Source organism: Megalobrama amblycephala, linkage group LG5 (assembly GCF_018812025.1).
Source record: "Megalobrama amblycephala isolate DHTTF-2021 linkage group LG5, ASM1881202v1, whole genome shotgun sequence".
NCBI lineage: Eukaryota > Metazoa > Chordata > Actinopteri > Cypriniformes > Xenocyprididae > Megalobrama > Megalobrama amblycephala.
The window spans coordinates 9179095-9196157 of record NC_063048.1 but is presented as its reverse complement, the minus strand read 5'-3'; the positions used below and the strand labels follow the sequence as shown (position 1 = coordinate 9196157).

The window sequence follows — 17063 nt, the reverse complement described above, 5'->3', positions numbered from 1 at the left end:
GCGCGGCTGCGCGCTCCAGTAACTTTCCACACTCCACAGGCGCCGCATGCAATGTTTTTGTCAGGAGACAGGAGTAACAACTGCAGATTATGAGTTACCTGCGGTGAGTCCGACATAATGAATCCACTAACACGACACAGCGAATGCCGGTGGTAAACACTCGTGTTCCAATACTCGTGCACGAGTTCTGGGAGGCGTTCCCTCGAAACGAGCTGTGAAGGAGGGGGGTTGTTCTCACGCATGCCCTCATTTCAAAAACTCACTAACAGTCTTTGGTTTCTCAGTCGACGAAAAGATCCTCTTTAGCACCTTTAAAAATGTAAAAAATGTCAATTCAAGTCAATTTAATGGCCATCAGGACAAATTGAAGACCAAAGATGTGTGGAGATGATATGCTGCTTCTGACCAGCCCAGGAAAGTACGTATTACAGTTCTTGACCATGTTAGTCCTTTCGATTACAAGTAAATGACTTAACTCACCTCGGGTGTGTGTTCTGCCTGGTCAAGATTAAGGAGTGAAACTGAAGTGGAGTCCTCAATATCCTATCAGCAAGGAACATTTACACAGAAAGAATATAATTAGCCGTCCATGCTAAGAACAGCTTCAGAGAGGATTCACCACTGACTGCCACAAGTAAACAAGTTAGCCAAGAATCTTTAAGTTACAACATCATTCAACCCTCTTGTTAACAGTGGTATAAATGAATTAAAGTGCACTTAAAGGGTTAGTTCACCCAAAAATAAAAATCTGTCATTTATTACTCACCCTCATGTCGTTCCACACCCGTAAGACCTTCGTTCATCTTCAGAACACAAATTAAGATATTTTTTGATGAAATCCGATGGCTCAGTGAGGCATCCATGGCCAGCAAGACAATTGACACTTTCAATGCCCAGAAAGCTACTAAAGACATATTTAAAACAGTTCATGTGACTGCAGTGGTTCAACCTTAATGTTATGATGCGACGAGAATACTTTTTGTGCACCAAAAAAAAAAAAAAAAAAAAATAGTTATTCATTTTCATTATTCAGATTTGTAAAGCTTTGAAGCTTCATGAAGCAGTGTTTTGAAATCACCCATCACCAGATATTGTTGAATAAAGTTATTTTTTTGGCACACACAAAGTATTCTCATCGCTTTATAATATTAAGGTTTAACCACTGTAGTCACATGAACTGTTTTAAATATGTCTTTAGTAGCTTTCTGGGCAATGAAAAAGGAAATTATCTTCTTGGCAATGCAGGCCTCACTGAGCCATTAGATTTTAATCAAAAATATCTTCATTTGTGTTCCGAAGATGAACAAAGGTCTTACGAGTGAGGAACGACATGAGAGTGAGTAATTAATGACAGAAATTTCATTTTTGGTTGAACTAACCCTTTAAATCCAATGCCAAAACTGTGCAAAACAGTTCTGCCGCAAGCCTTTTACGAACCAGACGTTTTGAGCACAGATTTTTGTGCACAGCAGTGCATTCTGGGTAGGACTGTACCAGCCATGCATAAGTTCTTACTTAAATTACAATGAAAAGTCCACACTACAGGCTCAGTAACTACTAGCTAGTTTGTAACTCTGTACTTTAGTTGGTTGCACCATTTATTAAGCGTAGCTAGTAAGTTGTAAGCTCTCTGTAAAATAATGCTTAGTCACATAATATGGTATTTATCCTCAATGATCCAATAGCAGCCTTACATGAGCAGAAGTTGTGTTGAAATTATTTTAACTATTTTGCCTCATTTAACTAATGGTAAAAAATAAATTTCCATTGAAATATGATACTACTTAATCATAGGTATACACAAACTGTATTTGAAATTAATAATATCAATAAAAATATACAAAAAAAAATTACATTTATTATAATTTTATTTGATAACATGCACGACACAGATTGGGTCTCTTGAAATGTAAATGATTGCAAATGCAAACATTATCATATATGACTGAAGTATTTAAGTCTGTCAGGTAAAAAAAAGAGCTTACTGATATAATTTAGTCAATCTGCTATTTTCTTGCAACTGTTACTCCTGGTCGGAGGCTTCCGTAAATATTTCGTTTATACATACGAAGACCACTTATGTGTCAAAAGATCAAGGTAAATTTGATTTCTCATGTCATGGCCCCTTTAAACAGTAGTGTGCTATAATGGTCACATGACCTTCATCATACTGCATGTTTAATTTAGTGGTGTCCAGTTATCTTGAAAAAAACTTTTAATTCAATTTTGTATTGTATTTTGTGTTTTATTATTAAATTATTGAAATTTAATAAAAATTAAAGATATTTACAAAAACATTATTATCAGTTCATTAGACATTTTGAAAATGGATGTTTGAGTCAAGTGCATTGTGGGATATTTGCAGCACAATGCTCTCTGGTTTTTACTGCTCATTTTGGCAAATGTATTAGGATAATTCATGCATACGGAAAATTAGCATACTGGAATGTATGTCAAATAGCCATGGTAACAGATTAGAATAATCTGGACACACCTGATTGGTGGACTCTGAGCTGTTGCTCCTACTGATTTGTTCTTCTTGAGTTGGAGAGATAGCTGAGAGAGGGGAAGTGGGCTCTTCAATTGAAGGAGGTGGGCTATACAGGGGGCGTGATTGCAGAGAAGGCGTGTCTGGATCATCCTCACTTTCTCCACCTTGATGGCAAAGCACCAAGTCCACAAGGTCCTCTTTCTCCCTAAGAAAGATTTCAAAGTATTCAAACAAATCAAAAACACTAATGATATCAGCCCTATTATTAATAATGCCTGTGTGAAAGTACCTGCAGGTATCAGTGTTAATGTTGCGTAACACAAGGTACTGCCGTAAGTCTTTAACACGCAAACGCATGAGCTGTGGACGCTGGAATGAAGTGCCCTTCAGCAGCTGACAAGTTGAGCATCTGCGCAGGTTTTCCTGAAGTACTGAGCACAGCGAACAAAAACTCTTCTTGCAGTCACAACAGATGTGCTAGGGTGGAGAAAAAGAGGGAAATTGTGCTTAATCAAAAGGACAAAAAAAAGAAAGACTGCAATAAAATTAAAAACTCTCATCTGCATTTGGAAAGACAGGAAGATTGTGGATTATTAACTGCCTAATCCTTCGATATATTTTAATAATGTTGGAAGGCACTTACAAACCTTGTGAAAAAGTGTGCTTAATTGTACTAAATGTGCACTTGTAGTGTACTTCAAATCTTAAAAGATTATTAAAAAAAAACTGTACTTGTCTTGCAGATTATATGGTAATGAAATAAAAGGCCACTTAAGTGTACTTAAAGGTGCCATAGAATTGAAAATTGAATTTACCTTGGCATAGTTGAATAACAAGAGTTCAGTACATGGAAAGACATACAGTGAGTCTCAAACTCCATTGTTTCCTCCTTCTTACGTAAATCTCATTTGTTTAAAAGACCTCAGAAGAACAGGCAAATCTCAACATAACACCGACTGTTACGTAACAGTTGGGATCATTAATATGTACGCCCCCAATATTTGCATATGCCAGCTCATGTTCAAGGCATTAGACAAGGGCAGGCAGTATTAACGTCTGGATCTGTGCACAGCTGAATCATCAGACTAGGTAAGCAAGCAAGAACAATAGCGAAAAATGGCAGATGGAGCGATAATAACTGACATGATCCATGATATCATGATATTTTTAGTGATATTTGTAAATTGTCTTTCTAAATGTTTTGTTAGCATGTTGCTAATGTACTGTTAAATGTGGTTAAAGTTACCATCGTTTCTTACTGTATTCACGGAGACAAGAGCCGTCGTTATTTTCATTATTAAACACTTTCAGTTTGTATAATTTATAAAAAACTTCATTCTTTATAAATCTCTCCAATAGCGTGTAATGTTAGCTTTAGCCCGTTAACCACGGAGCATAGCCTCAAACTCATTCAGAATCAAATGTAAACATCCAAATAAATACAATACTCACATGATCTGATATGCTGCATGACGAACACTTTGTAAAGATCCATTTTGAGGGTTATATTAGCTGTGAACTTTGTTTATGCAATGTATTGTAGAGTCGCGAGCTAAGGGACGGGAGCGTGAGCATTTAAAGGGGAAGCATGCTGAATCGGCGCATATTTAATGATGCCCTAAAATAGGCAATTAAAAAAATTAATTAAAAACAATCTATGGGGTATTTTGAGCTGAAACTTCACAGACATATTCAGGGGACAGCCTTAGACTTAGGCTGTTTCTCAATTCCAAGAACGCAGAGAACGGACTTGCGTTCTCGTGGAGTCCGGTCTTGCCAGGCAACCTTGAAAGAATGAACTCGGAAGGACGTGAGGACACAGAACGCATCATTTGAGAATTGAGATGTGCTGCGATCTTGTTGCTCAACTGACCGTTACAGCATATTATATTATATAGCAAGTGGCTAATACACAATAAATACAACATAACAACATAAACAATTGTCATAACCTATTAAAACATTTCTTTCATATTATTATAGACATTATTTTCATATAATTTTATGTCTTTTTATTTCACCGCGTGTATTTATGAAAATGAGTAGCCTTTGGCTGCTTTGTCAATGTTAAGATTATTTTTTTTTTGCCAATAAAAATACCGCAGGCTTTCTTCAAGTTATCATTTTATTAAAATTAAGCAAAAAAAAACGGTTTACTTTCACGAGCCATCACGTATTTGTAGCTGGAATCTCACGAGAACTAAAGCTTACAGGCTTCCGTACGTCGACCGCCGCAGCGTCTTCTGGGATTTTTAACGGTTCGATTCCCTCAAGTTTGCATTCGATGCATCCTCGATATCAAGAACACATCCGGGTACTTTCATGCGTCCTCCGTTCTTGCGTTCTTGAGTACTGGAACGAACTTCGATGGTTGATGATGACGTAGAGCAAGAACACAAGGACGCAAGATTGCTGAAGAACGCATATTGAGAAACAGCCTTATATTACATCTTGTAAAAATGCATTCTGTGGCACCTTTAAAGAGAGTACACTTTCATGACTGTTTCTTAACAAACTTAAGTGCACTTTTAAAATCTGCATTTTGTAATAAGTAAAATTAAAAGTACATTTTAAGCTTTAAAAGTACACTTATTTTGATGCTACTTATTTTAAAAGGTGGTATAAAGCTATTTCATGCATTCTGACTGATTTACACTGTTAAAGAGTTGCATTCTCATGCTAAACATGGCCAAAGTTTGGCCAAATTTAAGTATGACGGAGTATTTCTGTGTCAAATCCAATACTTCTGGTTTCAGTACAGGATTATGAGTTTTTTTTTTTTTTTTTATGTGTCCTGTATGACATCAAAAGAAAGCAGAATACGGAAGCCAAGAGATTTTTCAATAATGGCTGTGACCCAATTCAGGAGCTGCACCCTTTAAAGGCTGCAAACATCATCGAGGCAGGCTCATTTAAGAAAAATAACCGTTAGATTGCAACATATGAAAGAAATTACAGTATTTTACACCTCACAATGAATATCAGTCAATTTTATTATGGTTACTTCTTCTTAAATATGACATCCTTGATGACGTATTCAGCCTTCAAATGCGACCTCCGGAGGATGCAGTCTCCGAAATGAGACACAATTTTTTCAAACAACAGAAGAATGAAATTACATACAAATATGTACTTAAGTCCATCTTAATTGCATTTAATATAAAATAAAATAAAGCTACTACACATTTTCATTTAACTGCAAATATCTTGCAATTAAGTGTCCGAAAACATTACATTCTATTTGCACTTAAGCATGTTCTATCAAAGTATATTTTTCCAAAATTAGTAAACTTTTTTAAAAGTAAACTGTACTTTGTTTTCACAAGGGTAAAGGCCCCATGAAATCAAATGAGAGATTTGTGCACATTCAAAAATTACACACAGAAAAAAAAGCTTATCTTGCATTCAGGCAAATATACACATTTTTGTCCAATCAAAAGCTATGTCCCCTGCCTTAATAGCACCCACCACCAAATAGCTATATTTGCCTGGCTGTGATTTACTGTAAATTTTGTTTTAAATGTACAAACTGTCAACATGGTCCTAACTTACAGATTCAGTAGGAAAAACATCAACCATTTCATGGGGTCTTTAATATAATAAACGCTTTTAGGTTTAATATGCAGAACAAATGAGATCATATGGCAAAGACAGGTGTGCAGGTCTACCTACCCTTCTCCTAAAGACAGAGAAGGCTTGTCTACAGGACTGACACACCAGGCTGGTGTTGGTGGAGCTTGTAGGCGGGTATGTAGAGTATCCCGCTGTGGGAGCGAAACGAAACGGCCCCGCACCGGCCCCGAAACCTGGCTGCTGCCCTCTCACGGCCCCGGTACCCATCACTTCATTCAACAGACCACAGCATGATGCCCACATGGACGAGGCCCCCGCCTGCACGGAAAACAATCACAAAAGACTTTCATGAGGACAATGATCTTCATTGAGTAGGTCTTTTCAAACATTTGACGTTTTATTAAGACTAGTGCTGTCAATCGATTTAGTAGTGTGTGAAAATTCATGTTTATGGTATGGGGTGTAGCAAGCTTAAAGCAGTTGCCCAATCACAACACATTGGTCTAGCCAGCCAATCAGAGCACATTGTGAAGACTGGAACATAGTGTTACTAAAAGACTAGGGACAGAGGTGATGCAACATTGTAAATAGTGTGAAAAATAATGTTTTTTAAACATTCAACCATGAAAACCTATTCTAACAGACCCCAAAACGAGCATAATAGGACCCCTTCAAACATAAAATAACATGTTATTTTTGACAACTCTAATTATAACATCCATTCAGAATGTCCTGCCCTGAAATAGTTCCCATTGACTGGGATCAGTCTCATTAGAGAAGGATGGGAATAGGGCTAAGCCATAACAAGGGATTACAGTGCTTTAAATGACTTGTGACTGCAGCTAGAGCTCTTAGTGACACTCAACAGAGTAACCATGGTGTTTTTATTTTCATAGGGAGCCAACAGTAGAATCAACTCCCAATTGTCACCGTGTGGCACAGTGAAGGATAGGTCCTGTTGCTGGGTCTCGCCTCCCAACAAATGAAAACATGACAGTAGAAGATTTAAAAACAAACTAACACATTGCTGATCATTACATCACTGAATACACTACATAAATTATATGACTGCTAGATGTTGACTGATATATACATATATTTAAGGCATGAAAGATGTCATGAATGCACAAAATCACACAATACAAATAACGCACGAGATGCTAAACTGGAACTCATCTGTTACTTATCGAGCTGATAGCAAAGAGAGCAGATTAATAATGCTAGCATGACACACAGCCAAGAGAGGAACAAGCTCAAAAACTAAACGAGCATTATTAGACATTACTGTACCTTCATAGCAGCTCCAGGACACCGCGGGAAGTCACCCAGCTGTATGTGAAGGCAGCCTGGCCATTGCTCATAAACGTCTAACTCCTCATTTACAGTCGCTGTCTACAGACGCACCGGGATCGCTATGTAACTGGAACGTAGCGTTTTCAGCCAATCACAGCGGTGGATATCCTGTGAGGCAACACCAACCAACCAATCATCTCGTACCTCCAGTAGTGCAGCGGAAGTTCGTGCATTTCGATTAAAGTTATTACACTTGATGTAATGGAACTGCTTGTTTCATTTGCTTTAATATGTTTTAGCATGATAGACTTAGTTCGCATCCTAATAAAGCCTTATTATTAGTTTTACAGAATTATTTTTTGAGCTGAAAGTTTATGTTATCAGCATAAAGAGTACTATTACAACATAAATAGTGTCTGAAGTTTATTTATTTGTGGTTTAACATTTATTAACACTCATTTTAAGCAGTGTTTATTACCAGATTTACTGAATAATTCACGAGTGTCACCTGAGTCTCAGGTCACTGTTGCTGTTCCGACAGATAACAATCCATAATTGATAAAGGGTTTTTTTTATGTTTAAAGCTGTATAATTAGATTCAGAATTGTTGTTTAATTATATTGGTAAATGTGTTGGTGAACATTTTTAGGCTTTGTGGATAGTTCAAAAAATTCCCCACACATCAAATATGAGGGGTGAATGTATTTTGAAAAACATTTCCAATGCTCTTCATGTCTTCTAGTGATTTATGCTGATGAAAAATTAAAAATGTATACATAGTCATTACTTGACAAAATCAACTGACATCATGAAAATATATTAAAGAAGTAAAAAATAAATTTAAAATGTATTGGACAGTATGCGCATGCTCATAAATTGGACATATATATTCGATAAACTATGTATATTTAGATTTTGTTCATGTATATGACTAATTTACATATAGTAGGATTGTTTTTCTTCAACTAAATGTAATGCCAAGCATGTCATATTCTCAACATTTGCGACCTCTTGTGTGCAGATAAAAAAATCTTTAAATGTAGTTAAACGTTAAATGCAGACTAAACTTATTTGTCGCGGAAATATTAAAAATTAGCTGAAAAATCTGTGAATTTATAATTAGCTCTATGTTGGAAAATATATAAAGGTTGATAAAATCCAATCGTGTGTCCTCAGGAATCGATTTATCAGCGCTCAACCCGATTCGCTAATGAATTGTTCTTTTGAGTCATGAGATATTTTCACTAAATCTTTTGAACCGTTTTGCAGAGTTGATTTCTAACAATTTATCCACATCGGATTGAATTGGTCTCGAGTCTCATTACCTAGAACGGTCTTTTTTTGAACATATCCAACTCGAAACGATCCATGTTAACAGCTCAACGACTCATTGAAACGAACTGTTCATAAGAACCGATTCAAAAAACTGAATCGGACTTCTGAGCACTAAAACATGATCAATTCGTCTGTGCTCTACAGTGCGTCCTGAAACGTAAACGGAACTGGAGGGTATTTTGAAGAAAAGGCCGTCAGATTGTTAGCATATGATCCATGTGAATATATTCATAAATGTCTGTGTTTCATTACTAAACTAATGTATTGAACATAGTGGTTATTATTATAAATTTTCACATGGAAGAAAGCCTTCAAATCGCTATTAACGTTACTGCATTTGAAACACCGTTGATGTTTTACCGTATTATCAAAATAATGTAAGCTAGATTATTTTAGCTTGCCATATAACAGCATAGTTATATCAAACTAGAGTATTTACTGCACCAATACACTTCATTTTATTGATCTTTGAGGAATATAAGTCCCGAGAGGCAATGGCCAGTGTGCATGAAAGTTTGTATTTCAACCCCATGATGACAAATGGGGTTGTTCATGCCAATATCTTCGGGATAAAGGATTGGGTCACTCCATACAAGATCGCAGTGTTAGCTTTACTGTATGAGATGTCCACAACCAAACCAATGGCTCTTCTGGACAGAAGACGCCTGAACAAACTCATCCTGCCTTTACAACAGGTATGCATGTAGCATTGCATGTAGTAAGGCTGTTTCCATTGACAGTTTAAAATAATAATAAAGTAAAACAGCTAATGTAATGTTTCCGGGCACATAATTTTCTAGATAAAGTTAAGCTGCAGATGTTTGATTTGTGTTTGTGATCAGGGTGCAGATTTGACCCTGGAGCAGTTTGTGAAGATAGTGGAGGAGTGCTGTCTTCGGATGGTCAATGCTGTTAAACTCAGGTACAGTGTGTATCTTCTCTTTATAAAGAACTTTGTATTTGGGTAGGTTTTAATGTATTAATCACTTATATAATCATTGCCTTCTGTTTTTCAGGTTGTTTTTAATGGCTGATGGAGAGTTGCAGGACATGGAGCATTTTTTCACTATCCTGCCAAATGCTTTCAGTGACTCGGAGGCATTCAAAACTAGTGTTGTTGGTACGAATATGTGTTTCTTTCATGGGTGTAACCACAATTACCATCAGATATTGCCCAATTTATAGGGTTAGTTCACCCCCAAAAATGTTAATTTTGTCATCATTTACTTCCCCTTATGTCGTTCCAAACCCGTAAGACTTTTGTTCATCTTCGAAACGCAAATGAAGATCTTTTAAATGAAATCTTAGAGATTTCTCTCCTCTATTGACAGTCTACACAACTACCATTTTGACGCTTCAGGTTCAAAGTTCATAAAGAGATTGTAAACTAATCCATACGTATTGAGTGGTTTAGTCCAAATTTTCAGTAGAGACTCGATGGCTTTATATGATGAACAGATTGAATTTAGGCTTTATACATACAAACATTCATCAACTCACACATCAGTTGTGGTAAACAGAAGCTCAAGCATGTTTTCTGGTCTAGGTCTGGATTTGTGAAAATCTTCTTAAGAAAAAGTTTCTTAAAATATATTATAAAATGTTCGTAAGTAAGTGTAATTCTTGCAAAATTCTTTGAGAAATTCTAAAATATTTTCCTAATTGTTTTTGTTTTTTTCGTAAATGTAAAATGACAAGCAGTGATGTTGTCAGATTGTGTACTTTCACAGACGTTTTCAATTTTTAGATTCTACGGGCCCCTAAATATGATCATCCTCATGCATGGGACTCTGGCCCTAAAATTTAAAAGACACTTATATATTTTCAAGTATAAAGACCCAATTAATACTGTGGAAAAATTAGTATTATAAATGCGTCAATTATGTTACATTGTGGTTTTTTTTCTTTTTTCTTTCTATTCTCTGTAGTACGGTTATATGTATTATTTAAATCAATTTATTTTTATATGCATATTTTACAAATCGATTTGTTTTAGTTATTTTATTCAATTTATGTACTCATTTTAATCTATTATTTTAGTCAAATTATTTCTTTATGTAGTTTTTTATTGTTTAATTTTTATATTTTTCACACTTTAAACCTTTCCTCCCCCTAGCACTCCCTTGTGGCTGGACATTTTTCATGGAGTTTCCTTATCAAATACAGCAAATTTAAAACTTAAATTACCTTATTTGTCCATCTATTAACTCACTTTAACTAAAGCATCTCATGATGTAAAATGTGTCAGATGAGATCATGTTCTCCATTAAAGTACATTTGTCACTTTCTAACTGTATAAGAGAGTGTTGTTAAAAGAGGTTATTTTAATTCAGAATATCTTGATTTTTTTCTTAAGTTAGCAAACATGAAAAAAGTAATTAAGAAGAGCTTTTTTTCTCTAATCTCTTTCTGTTTCTAGGTCTGTTCATGCGTCAGATGCTGCTGGCCTACAATAAACTATCGTTCAGTCAGGTATATAAGCTGTACAAGTCCCTGCAGCAGTACTGCCATCGTGGAAATCAGCCCGAGCTGTCCGCTCTGCCCGCCGAAGACATGGAGCTGACGAACACTGAAGACCCCAGCGCCGACCGCATAGACAAAGATGAGCTGGACACAATATCTCTACACCAGTCTGAACTGAGGTCAGAGGGAATTACGTGTTACTTGTATTATTAGTGGAATCGAGGTTGTATTATTATTTCAGGGTCAGTTTGACCCGTATTCCATTTTCAAAGAGCTTGAAACTATTTATTTTGTCTTGTAATTTTGTAACTATTTCTCATTTATGGCCTTGAATGTGTATGTAAAGATTGAACACGAATGTGTTTTGGAAAGGCTTGACAAATTTTGGTTACATCAATTGTGTTTGGGGTTTAATTGGCTTCCAATGTTTTTTATGCAATTTGCCAAAAAATCAACACTTTAAAAAAACAGCAAAGAGTTTCTTGTCATTTATTTTAGCTTGTCTAAGACTAAAATATGAAACACATGAGAACTTGATTCAAAGACATCCAAAGAAAATTCACTGTTTCTTCATCCATTTGAGTTTCACAGTCAAAACATCTGAAAGGATGTTTTGGGTTGTTGGTTTTTTGGATCTCACTGAAAATAAGTGCAAGAACCCAATTTTCCCCTCACAAAGGTTTGAGAACCAGACATAACAAATGTCAGAGGCTATTTATACAAAGTACAAACAGTAATAAATACTACTTGGACTAACTATAAATATTTTTAGATACTATTTATGTGTAGTTGTAGTTATTTGCTCCTCAGTGTGCAAATAGTCACTGTCACTACAAGTATTCATGAGAAGAAAAGTATTTTCTTTTTGTGTCAATTCAGCTAATTTTTTAAAATAAAAATGTGGATCAAATTGACCCCTAACACAATAGAAATAGATGGAAAGAAATTATTACGTTTCTGACATATTTAGTCTCTGTCAAACTACAATAGTGTTTTTTTGTTTGTTTGTTTTTACATGAATCTTTAGTGTTTTTGATAATGTCTACTTTTGGCAAATTGCATGGAAACCAATGGGAAGTCAAATGGACCCCAACACAAACAGAGGCATATTGAATAAGAATGGACTTGACTGGGGGGTTTATTTCCTGTTTTCATCAGATCTGACGAGACCCAAGGTCCTTTATCTCAGAAACAAGCAGAATACTTCCTCGCACGACAGGTTTGTCATAACCTAGAAGAGATTTGGCTTTCATAAACACAGCTGTCCATGATTTATTTTGCCCTGTATGATTGCCACCTTGTTTTTTCCCCAGGCGTACCTCCTGAAGAATGATGAAAACAAGGCCATGTCGCCAGCTAAGTTACAGGACGAGCTCAACAACATTCTCAAGTTTAATCCTGACTTCGCTGAAGCTGTAAGCTGAAATCCTTCATTTCAAGAGACAGATGATGAATCTCTTTTTACTGTCACTGAGCCTCTCTCTGTGTCTCCACAGCATTACCTCAGCTATCTGAACAGTATGCGAGTGCAGGACATCTTCATCTCCACTCACAGCCTCCTGCACTACTTTGACCGCCTCATTCTTTCCGGTGGAGAGGGGAAGAGCAATGGAGATGAAGGCTATGGTCGCAGTTTACGATATGCTGTCCTGAATCTGGCAACCTTGCACTGTCGTTTTGGACACTAGTGCGTATTAGTTATCTAGATTATGTTTTGAGCACTGCATTGTGTCAGGAACATTTCATTTTTGCTGGGAAAATAAGTGACAGCCAATAAAAAAACTGAACTGTTGTTATATGACTAAAGCTGTTTGCAAATGTGCAGTCAACAGGCTGATTTGGCTCTACAGGAAGCTATCCGCATCGCACAGGAAGCAAATGACCATGTGTGTCTCCAGCACTGTCTGGTAAGAACAGTTTCTCTCATTCCTTGTCCATTTTAAATTTTAAAGGTTATTAGAAGGATCATAAATATATGCAAACTTCACTTTACCTTTATGATTTTTCAGTGACATGCGCTTGTCTCAGTTTGAACTATATAATGTTTTCAACATTAACAATAATAAATGTTTCTTGAGCACCAAATCAGTGTATTATGTTGTAGAATGATTTCTGAAAGATCATGTGACATTGAAGACTGGAGTAATGATGCTGAAAATTCAGCTTCGCCATCATAGGAATAAATTACATTTTTAAAATATAAAATATTGAAATAGTTATTTTAATTTTTTGTGTAATATTTCACAATATTACTGTTTTACTGTATTTTTTGATCACATACAGCCTTGGTGAGCAAAGATGTCTTTCTAAAACATATAAAATCTTACCGACCTCAAACTTTTAAATGATAGTGTGTGTGTGTTGTATATTATACTTATCAGTCTCTGCTGTATTCTGATTTCTTTCTGAATTTGTGATTTTAGAGTTGGCTGTACACACTAGAACAGATGAAAGGATCTGATAGTGTGGTACTAACTGAAGACTCTGTGAAAATTGCAGCTCACTTTTGTCTCCCTGTAAGTAACTCGTTAAGATGGAACCATTTTAATGCCCTTTTATGGAATATAGAGAAATGCTTTACATAAGAACAAGACATAATAAATGTCATCATCAGGCACATTAAGTGCATATTAATCTCTTGCAACATCATTATACATTGAAATACAAAAATTAACGTTCTCTGTTGTGTTTTGCAGTATTTAGCTTCTCTAGGCATTCAGTCGCTGGTCCAGCAGGGAGCGAAACAGGGCATGCCGGCCAACAAGCTGCTGGACGCCCTGCGAGGAACCGACATCATGCACTGGAAGCAAAGCCTCTCTGAGCTGATAGAAATCAGCCTGGCACAGACCACCTCCATATGGAGGATGTATGGCAAAAGGTCAGATAGCACAGAAACCCTCTTTTTATTAAAATGTAAAAGAACTGTGAAGTGAAATTAAATTTCCTTTGATTCTACTTTAACTGTCACATGTAAATAATGTCTTCAAACAGACTGTAAGGGCTCTCACTTTCACTCTTCATTGATATTAGCGCCACAGCTGATGCAGTTTTTCAGGTTTGATGTAGTTTAAGCTGAATTTATATGCGTTCTCTGTAGCACTATGGCACGGCAGCAGGCTCAGCTCCTGCTGAACATGAACAGTCTGGAGCCGGTGAACTTCAGTGTGCAGCAGAACAACACTGAGGCGTTTGCCGTCGCCCTCTGCCATCTGGCTGAACTTCATGCTGAGCAGGTACTGACCTCTCACACAAGAACATAAACACAAATACTTTTTGGTGGAAGCTTGATTTCATGTATTGTTCTTTGCCTAAATGTATCGAATGCTAAAATAGCATGTTTGGGGTTTTTCTTCGCCTTCAGGGCCTTTATGCTGTTGTGACGGACATCATGAAACACTTGAAGCAGCAGTTTCCTCCTCATACCCAGCATGCCAAGGTAAGTCTGCCGAACACAATATAGATGATCAATCACAGATCAGCAGCCGCTATATATGATTTTATTTCTCTCTCTCTTTACCAGCTCTGGATGCTATGTGATCTGAAAATTCAGTTTGAGAAGGCTATGAATGATGGGAAATACCATTTGGCTGAACCCCATGTCACAGCGATCTCTGCCTTAAACAGCACTGAGGGATTGTACAGGTAGATAACTGCACATAGTATACTTTTCTAGTAGATTGACCTGTTCAAGTGATTGCTTTTATTCTTGTCTGTTCAGGAAAGCGCAGCTGCTGAAAGCTCTGAATCAGACGTCTGAAGCCTCTAAGATTCTGCAGCAGCTGCAGCAGCAGTGTGAGAAGAGCAAGAACACAGAGATGATCATCAGGTATCTCTTTATATAAAAGAACAGTCTGAGATCACACTGGAAATCTGGGATTTAAGATCTAATTGAAACCTGGAAATAAGGAATGATTTAGTGTTTAGAGGAACTGAAGTCAGGATGAAATCATAATCAACTAGAACTTTACTTGCCATCACAGGATTAAATGATGTTAAGTATATTAAAATAGAAAACAATTATTTTAAATAGTAATAATATTTCACTCTATTACTGTTTTACTGTATTTTTGTAATCAAATATATGCCACCTATGAGCATTAAAGAGATTTCAAAAACAAACAAACAAAAAAAAAAGATTTTTATCTTTTGTCTGGTTGTGTGTGTACATTTTAACCTTGAAATCTCTAATCAAACTGTAATTTCTTGCTCTTCCTGTAATATGACCCACTTCTCTCTGCTGACTTCTGTAATTCCACACATTCAGTGTAACTTTTCACTCTGTTATTGCTGATAATATCATTTGTAATTTAAAATGTGTATAAATAATGTGTATATCATTTTCACTTTATATTAAAAATCTTAATGACCCAAATTTGAAGTGTGTATTTGAAATCTTGTTGAAACGGCAGTGTTCCCATGTCTGTTTTTAACTCTTGAGTGTGTTTGTGTGGCAGGGTGATGCTGGCCTCTGCAGAGCTTCACTGGGACTCGTCTGGGTTTGCGTCAGCTCTGCCGTTACTCTTACAGGCTCTTGCTCTGTCCCGCCAACACAACCTCCAGAGCTTGACCTCAGAGACTGTGTTACACCTGGCATTTACACAGGTACACCAACAAGAACCTTCACAGTTTGTGCTCAGACACCTGATAATGATTGACAGATGCTCACAAAACATCTCCTAGTTGCTTGATTTCATCTTAGAATTCACTCGTGTGTTTTTTTGTTTGTTTTTTGAAAGATGAAGGAATTGTGTCATTTTAAACTAGGAGTGTCTGATGTTTATCATCTCTCCTCATAGCTGATGTTGGGGATCCCTGAGCAGGCTCTCGCACTGGTGCAGGACGTGTTGGAGTCGGTTTTGGCTCACGGTTCTCTGATAGACAAGGGCAGAGCTCTGCTGCTGGCCGCTCGCTGTCAGATGGCTTTAGCAGGAAGTGCCGCACAGGAACACAGACTGACTGGTACTGCCCGAGTCCTGTTTGTCACCATCTCACTGTATTCAAGTCACACTTCATATGTTTAAGTGAAGTATTTTCTTTCCTGCAGCACTGGAACAAGCCGTACACACTTTAGATGAGGCAGCGGTGTATTTCTCTCGTCTTGACTGTAAAGAGCGTATGAGAGACATACACTACCTACAGGCACGATTACATCACACCCTCGGCAACGTCTCTCAACGCAACAAGTGCGCCATGCTCTTCCGTCTGCTGGATCAGGAGCTGCCGTCGTCTGGGATGACTGTGGTCAATCGTCTTTAGAAAACCTCAGCTGCGTGTGTTAAAGGGTTAGTTCACCCAAAAATGAAAATTCTGTCATTAATTACTCACCCTCATGTCACTCCAAACCCATAAGACTTTCGTTCATCTTTGAAACACAAATGAAGATATTTTAAATTAAATCTGAGATTTCAGTCCCTCCATTAACAGCCACACAACTACAACTTTGACACTTCAAAAAGTTCATAAAGAGTAAAATTCCATATGAATTGACGGTTTAGTTAATTTTCTGAAGAGACACAATGGCTTTATATGATGAACAGATTTGATTTAGGCTTTTATTCACATATAAACATTGATCAGGGAACATGAACAGAAGCTCAACTGTACATGATTGATGCATGAGGTTCATTGGTTCGTCAAGCAAACATGCTTGAGCTTCTGTTTACCACAACTGATGTGTGATTTAATGAATGTTTATGTGTGAATAAAAGCCTAAATTAAATCTGTTCGTCATATAAAGCCATTGAGTTTCTTTAGAAAATTTTGTCTAAACCGCTCAATTCATATGGATTCGTTTTACAATCTCTTTATTAATTTTTTTGAAGCGTCAAAGTGGTAGTTGCGTTGCTGTCAACAGAAGTACAGAAATCTGATTTTATTAAAATATCTTAATTTGTGTTTTGAAGATGGA

At 36.7% G+C, this 17063-nt stretch overlaps 2 protein-coding genes across 2 annotated transcripts; one reads left to right on the top strand and one right to left on the bottom strand.

Annotated features, from left to right (window-relative positions):
- Positions 1 to 264: 264 nt before the first annotated feature.
- LOC125268425 (E3 ubiquitin-protein ligase RNF34-like) lies at positions 265 to 7508 on the bottom strand. The gene is made up of 5 exons (XM_048190616.1): positions 7355 to 7508; positions 6164 to 6382; positions 2781 to 2968; positions 2495 to 2696; positions 265 to 543 (listed from the first exon to the last, which is right to left on the bottom strand). Exons 1-5 carry the CDS (start codon positions 7358 to 7360, stop codon positions 472 to 474), a joined length of 687 nt encoding a protein of 228 aa, XP_048046573.1. The 5' UTR covers positions 7361 to 7508; the 3' UTR covers positions 265 to 471.
- A 1309-nt stretch (positions 7509 to 8817) lies between these two features.
- Positions 8818 to 16521, top strand: LOC125268418 (anaphase-promoting complex subunit 5-like). Its single transcript, XM_048190607.1, has 17 exons — positions 8818 to 9387; positions 9535 to 9614; positions 9709 to 9812; positions 11112 to 11334; positions 12314 to 12374; positions 12469 to 12570; positions 12652 to 12842; positions 12981 to 13062; positions 13579 to 13671; positions 13852 to 14033; positions 14253 to 14388; positions 14517 to 14591; positions 14676 to 14797; positions 14874 to 14981; positions 15610 to 15757; positions 15952 to 16114; positions 16200 to 16521. Exons 1-17 carry the CDS (start codon positions 9187 to 9189, stop codon positions 16409 to 16411), a joined length of 2283 nt encoding a protein of 760 aa, XP_048046564.1. The 5' UTR covers positions 8818 to 9186; the 3' UTR covers positions 16412 to 16521.
- The last annotated feature ends 542 nt before the right edge of the window (positions 16522 to 17063 follow it).